Source organism: Mandrillus leucophaeus, unplaced genomic scaffold (assembly GCF_000951045.1).
Source record: "Mandrillus leucophaeus isolate KB7577 unplaced genomic scaffold, Mleu.le_1.0 Scaffold218, whole genome shotgun sequence".
Taxonomy (NCBI): domain Eukaryota; kingdom Metazoa; phylum Chordata; class Mammalia; order Primates; family Cercopithecidae; genus Mandrillus; species Mandrillus leucophaeus.
Window position 1 is genome coordinate 1,878,440 of NW_012102232.1, and position 7,484 is coordinate 1,885,923.

General features: G+C 39.2%; 1 protein-coding gene across 1 annotated transcript in view; it reads right to left on the bottom strand.

Annotated features, from left to right (window-relative positions):
• Nucleotides 1-303: 303 nt before the first annotated feature.
• ZFR (zinc finger RNA binding protein) overlaps nt 304-7,484 on the bottom strand; it is a 64,534-nt gene continuing 57,353 nt past the window's right edge. The window contains exon 19 of the mRNA XM_011980799.1: nt 304-1,907. Within this exon, the coding sequence (XP_011836189.1) occupies nt 1,728-1,907 (180 nt within the window). The 3' untranslated portion in view covers nt 304-1,727. The remainder of the gene's footprint in view (nt 1,908-7,484) is intronic.

Genomic DNA, 7,484 nt, shown 5'->3' on the forward strand with positions numbered 1-7,484 from the left:
CGGAAATGGTCCAATGAGTATTTCCTTTGAACGTCATGTAGGCCCTCAAAAAGTTTCAGATTTTGATCTTTTCAGATTTTTAGATTAGATAATCTATATGTTACGAATCTGGGAGAAAAGGCTGAGTCTCCTGTTCTGTTTCCCTTGTGGTCTCCAATGGTTTCCTGGCCCTCTAAGACTTTGGGGGAAGATTCTGACCCTAGAAAGAAATTAAGCCAATATAGTATTGAATTACAAAATTTTCTGAAAATTATGTGCTTAGGCAACAAACATTTGTCAGGAATAACAAGATGTAGTACTCAATAAATTTGAATATGATTTTACTGAAGCATACATCATTTCAAAGCAAAAGTAGTTTATGTTGTCAATTCTAACATATAATACATTTAAGTCATTATATGAATTTCATTTTTTGTGTATTTCACTGTAGTGCTGTGACAACAAAATGACATCTGTGTACCAGAGCATACATACATCAACAGTAAGATGTAATTTTTCATTACATCACTGCTAGAATATTTAGCTTTGTGTAGGAGACATAAGCATGTAAGATGGCCACACCAAATAATTTTCTGTTTTTTTCCTTAGATAATCTTAATTTTAATTTTTTATCAGTAATACTTTATCAACCTCACTGTTAACAGAACTGTAAATTATCTGGGTGATGGGGTGTGTGGAGAAGATCATCTGTGTTATACTGTAAATAGTTGCTAGAGTAATCTCACACACACCAATAAGGAACTGTCACCATAATTAAGGGCTAGTTACTGTTGTTAGTTGCACAATGATAAAGTTCTTTTGAAAATATTGGTTAGCCCACTTATATGTGAAAAATGCCCTTTCCACTTATACACAAGAAAAAAATATTCAGAAAGTTATTTTTGGCCTTGCTATGTCAAAAAGTCAACTGTACAAAGATCTACGTGTTAAACCTAAAATTATAATTTTAAAAGTCTATTAAAAACAAAAATGTCATGCATTTTTATTATTATGCAGAAGCTTTAAAACTGTTGCAAGACCATATAGTATATATTAGCTTTTATACTGCTAATGCACAACTAACAGCCAACTTGATTAGATTAACAGAAATCTGTCTTAATTACACCTTTATATATCACACTAGAGACAAATGCCACAAGATCTGCAGAAACATTCAGTTCTGAGCACTCGAATGGCAGGATAACTTTTTGTGTTGTAATCCTTCACATATAGAAAAACAAACTCTGCAGTCTCACGTTACAAAAAAACGTACTGCTGTAAAATATTAAGATGGGGTAAAGGATATCATCTATAACACAAAGTAACTTACAACTAGTGTCAAAAAGCAAACAAAACCTCTAAATAAAAATATCAAAATACACAGAGCAACTGAAGCACAAATCCTGCATTAAATACAGTGAAGATTTAATAAGACAACGCACTAGTTAATAAAAGACACAAAAATAGGGGGGAAGCTAGGGCAACCAGAAAACAAAATCAAAATAATGGGAAAAAAATCAGAACTACTGTTTTCCCCCTAGTCGGAGCACTTTTTTTTTTTTTTTGGGTGTCTTTCCATTCAAATAATACCTAACACTGTACATTTTTTAATGTCATAGAAAAACTTGGTTCTTCCATGAAATCCTTTAAATTCTTGATAAATTTTTCAATGTAGACATTATTATGAATGAAAAACAGCCAACGAATGGGCACCTGTTTTTTTAACACTGAAGATTTACAGACACTTTTTAAAAGTTATCATAATCTTTTTTGTCTTTTTTCCCCTCAGCTTCAAATCCATCAACTCCATCACTATCCCTTCTTCGTTTCCTGTTGTTGTGGATGTTAAAACGTTGGCTCATTTGCGGTAATGGATCCATGCCTAGAACTTTGTGTATCTGGCGGAATGCAAGGAGTCTCAATGCAAACTGCAACAAAAAGAGTCAGAATTTTGAGTTAACTGAAAAACCCCAAGCAGCAATACTTACTACATTTACCTCCCTCCAAATGCAACATAAAAAAGCATGTGTAATGAAAGAGACATTTAAAGGAATTACTTATACAACTGAAATAATCTGTATGTTCTCATGTTTTTATTTCCTAGCTTTTCTGTGTGCATGACATTTTGTTTTCTTAAACATTAAGTAAAAAAAAAAATCTTTAACACACACGAAATTACAAAAATTATGAGAAGTGACATCAAAGAAACAAGCAGGATGTTGAAAACAAAGAAAAATGGCAGCTACCTGCTTTAACAGAATGGTTGCTGATGGCCTTCCTAGGCATTTGGTAGACAACATATAATTTAAGAACTGTAATTATACTCATGTGGATGTACCAAACTTATTTACCTAATTTTCTACTGGTAAACCCTAGGCTGGTTTCAGTATTTTCATTACTGTATTACAATGAGTGCCTGTTTTAAGATATTTCTGTGCACTTACGTGACAAGTCCTGAAGAAAGAACTTTTATTAATCAGTGGGACTGCTAAACATATAAAAGTGGTGAATACTAACAAATGAAGCTCCCCCAAGTTTATACTGATTAATATATCCACTAGTAATATGTATGCAAGTCTGCTTCCCCCTTCTGGATACTATAAATGGAAAAATATTCTCACAAGTATGATGGGCAAAACAGTATCTAATTGTTATTTACAACAGTTTTGAGACAGGGTCTCACTCTGTCGCCCAGGCTGGAGTGCAGTGGTGCCATCACAGCTCACTGCAACCTCGACCTCCCTGGGCTCAGATCTCACTCAGCCTCCCAAGTAGCCAGGAACACAGGCTCACACCAACACATCTGGCTCATTTTTGTATTTTCCACAGAGATGGGGTATTTTCGCCATGTTGCCGTATCAAACTCTGCACACCTGCCAACATTACAGGCATATGCCTTCATGCCTGGCTATACCTTGTATTTATTTTTTTATTTATTTTTGAGACAGAGTCTTGCTCTGTTGCCCAGGTTGGAATGCAGTGGCGCTATCTCGGCTCACTGCAACCTCCACCTCTCGGGTTCAAGTGATTCTCCTGCCTCATCCTCCAAAGTAGCTGGGATTACAGGCGTGTGCCACCACTCCAGGCTAACTTTTGTATTTTTAGTAGAGATGGGGTTTCACCATGCTGACCATGCTGGTCTTGAACTCCTGACCTCAGGAGATCTGCCTGCCTCGGCCTCCCAAAGTGCTGGGATTACAGGTGTGAGCCACCAGGGCCAGCCAAGTTGTATTTTTTAATCAATCAGTGAGGTGCAGCATATTTTTACTGGCTCATTTGCTTAAGCTTAAAGATACCACATGAAATTTCCAATAATATCCTTCATGGCTTCCTGTATTTACAGACTTCTTAAAAAGATCTTGCCTATGTGAAAATTATTTTTCTTAATACTTTGATAATTTATGTGTGGCTCCTTAAGTCATTTGGTATTTACTTGTATATATGTATAGTTCAGTGTTTTCCTTAGATGATTAGCCAGTTATCTCAATACCACTTTGCTGATGATTCATCTTTTCCCACTGATTTGAAGCATCAGGTCTGTCATACATTAATTCCCTTATATCTAATGGTCTACTTCAAGGCTCTTCCATTCCAAAGGTTTATCTGTCTACTTCTGTGCCATAACTACATTGTTTAAATTTCTGTTGCTTTCTAGGATGTTTTGCTATCTGGTAGAGTTGAACTTTTCTTAGCAATTCTCTTGTATTTCCAATTCCAAATGAAAATTAAAACGGCTGAGTGTGGAGGCTCATGCCTGTAATCTCAGCACTTTGGGAGGCCACGGTGGGCAGATCACTTAAGTCAGGAGTTTGAGACCAGCCTGGCCAACATGGTGTAACCCCATCTCTACTAAAAACACAAACATTAGTCGGGTATGGTGGCGTGCACCTGTAGTCCCAGCTACTCGGGAGGCTGAGGCAGGAGTATTGCTTGAACCTGGGAGGCAGAGGTTGCAGTGAGAGTCAAAATTGTGCCACTGCAATCTAGCCTGGGTGACAGAGAGAGACTCTGTCTCAAAAAATAAAAAAAGGAAAATTTAAGGCCGGGCGTGGTGGCTCACGCGGTCAGGAGATCCAGACCATCCTGGCTAACAGGGTGAAACCCTGTCTCTACTAAAAATACAAAAAATTCGCCAGGCGTGGTGGCGGGTGCCTGTAGTCCCAGCTACTTGGGACTCCAGCCTGAGTGGTTGCACTCCAGCCTGAGTGGACAGAGTGAGACTCCACCTCAAAAAAACAAAAAAGAAAAAAAAAAAAAAGAAAATTTTAATCAATTTTTAAAGTTCTATCCTCTTCTCCCTCTGAAATTTTAATTAACGTTTTTTTAAATTTAAAAAAAAAGGGAGACGGGAAAGTTCAGATCAAATGTTAATTAATGCTCTTGGCTGAAGGGCATATTGAACTATCAGCAGAACTGAGAGTCAAAAAGACCCTATTGTTTTCCAAGATAAGGGAAGAGAAGGCAAACTTTGGCACTGAATCATATCATCTTACTTTGTGTTTTTACTTTTTTCTTTTATTAAAATTTATTAAAATAAATTTATTAAAATTCTAAAGCTTAGCCAGGCATGGTGGCTAAGCACTTTGGGAGGTGGAGGGGGGGGAAGATCACTTGAGCCCAGCCTGGGAAACACAGGGAGACCCTGTCTCTACAAATAATTAGCTGGGCATGGTGTCACACACCTGTGATTCCAACTACTTGCAAGGCTGAGGCAGGATGGTGTGAGACACGGAGGTTGAGGCTGCAGTGGGCCCAGATGGTGCCACTGCACTACAGCCTGTGTGACAGAGTGAGACTGTCTCAATAAACAGCACAAACAAAACCAAAAAACCCCTAAAGCAAGTTTGTCCAATCTGTGGCCCTCAGCGTTGAATGTGGCCCAACACAAATTCATAAACTTTTAAAAAACATTATGAAATTTTTTTTCTTTTTAGCCCATCAGCTATTACTAGTGTTAGTGTATTTTATGCATGGCCCAAGACAATTCTTCCTACAATGTGGCCCAGGGAAGCCAAAAGACTGGATACCCCTGCCCTAAAGTTTAAAGACATGCTAACATCTATTTAATGGGTTGTTTACTTTCAGCCAGAAGAATGTGCCATTCACTATGCAATCTTAAAAATGTACTGATACTGCAGCTGGTTTTCAATGAGTGTAAGTTGCTCCCTAATAGTAGCCAATGCCAAAAGATTCCTTCCTTAGAACACAAAAAAATATTTGCATCAGTACAGAAACATTGTGTATGACTGAAATCACTATGATCAGTAAAGAAAATCCTTGACCGGGTGCGGTGGCTCACGCCTGTAATTCCAGCACTTTGGGAGACCAAGGTGATCACGAGGTCAGGAGCTCGACAGCAGCCCGGCCAACATGGTGAAATCCAGTCTCTACTAAAAATACAAAAATTATCCGGGGGGTGGTGGCGCGTGCCTGTAATCCCAGCTACTGAGGAGGCTGAGGCAGGAAAACCGCTTGAACTCAGGAGGCGGAGGTGAGCTGAGATCGCGCCATTGCACTCCAGCCTGGGTGACAGAGCGAGACTCCGTCTCAGGAAAAAAAAAAAAAAAAAAGAAAGAAAAGAAATTCCTTGTTACTTCATGAATAAAAATAATTTTTCACTACATGACCATGTCTATGTAAGAATATCTTTGGCATCAATTTCAAAAGATTTCTTAAAATCTTGAAACTAGGAGGACTTCAGAGACATGATTTAATCTATCCCTCCATTTCTAGGGATATACCCACTTAACCTAATTCAAGGAAATGTTACAGTCACTTGATTAAACAGCAACTTTCTCTACATAGTTATAGCCTTCAATGTAACTAGACTTTTTTTCTGGTAAAATTCACATACCTTTAAAATGTACGCCTTTAAAATGTAAAATTCAGAAGTTTTCAGAATACTTACAAAGTTACTCAACTATCACTATTATCTTATCCTAGAACATTTTCATTACCCTAAATGGAAACCCCAAGCCCAACAGCAGTTACTCCCCAACCCCTCTATCCTCAGGTCCTAAGAACTACCATTGTCTATTATGAGTATTTCATATAAATGAGATGAGGATAAACTTTTTAAGGTTCATTCACATCATAGCATGTGTCAGTACTTTATTTCTTTTAATGGCTAGCTGAATAATATTCTTTTTTTTTTTTTTTTGAGACGGAGTCTCGCTGTGCTCCCAGGCTGGAGTGCAGTGGCGTGATCTCGGCTCACTGCAAGCTCCGCCTCCCGAGTTCACGCCATTCTCCCGCCTCAGCCTCCCAAGTAGCTGAGACTACAGGCGCCCGCCACCACGCCCGGCTAATTTTTGTATTTTTAGTAGAGACGGGGTTTCACCATGTTAGCCAGGATGGTCTCGATCTCCTGACCTCGTGATCCACCCGCCTCGGCCTCCCAAAGTGCTGGGATTACAGGCTTGAGCCACCGCGCCCGGCCGCTGAATAATATTCTAATGTGTGACTGTATTTGTTTATTTACCCATTCATCAATTGATGGACATTTAGGTTGTTGCTACTTTTTGACTATCACACATAATGCTGTTTTGAACATTTGTGTACGAGTTTTTGCGGGGACATATTTTTTTTCAGTTGAGTATATATCCAGGTATCAAAGAGTTGCTGAGGCATATAGCAATCCATGTTTAACTTACTGAGGAACTGCTAACCTGTTTTTCTTTTCCTTTTTTTAAGTGATGAGGTCTTGCTATGTTGCTCAGGCTGGTAATGCACTCCTGGGCTCAAGAGATCCTCCCACCTCGGCCTTGCAAAGTGTTCGGATTACAGGCATGAGCCATTGCTCACTGAACCTTCAACTTCCTGGGCTTAAGTGATCCTCCCACCTCAAGCCTCCTAAGTAGCTGGGATCACAGGTGCATGCCACCATGCCCAGAGCTAATTAAACATTTTTTTATAGATATATGGTTATGCTATGTTGCCAGGTCTTCCTTGAACTCATGGGCTCAACCGATCCTCTTGCCTCAGCCTCCCAACGTGTTGAGATTACAGGCGTGAGCCATTGTGCCTGGCCCTAACCTGTTTTTCAAAGTGACTGTTGTTCACACTATTTTAAATCCCTGCTCTGATTTTGAGATAAAGGATAGTTACTGGTTGTAGTCATCCACATGGGAATTTATTGCGCCAAAACTTTTCCCCTAAGTTAGATAATTCTAGTTCCTAAGAATTCTGGCTCATACACCTGCTTGGAAAATCCTGAAAGTCTCAAAGTCATCTGCAGTCAGGACTCGATACAGCATTCTACTTAGTCTACAATTATTAGGGACTTTTGCCAGTACTGAGTGTTTCTCTACTTAAGTGAGAACTACGAATATTTATCGTCATAATTTACTATTATTTATCATAATATACTAATTCTTTATTGAGAGAGACTTATGAAAGGTCCTTCCGGCCGGGCGCGGTGGCTCAAGCCTGTAATCCCAGCACTTTGGGAGGCCGAGGCGGGCGGATCACGAGGTCAGGAGATCGAGACCATCCTGGCTGACACG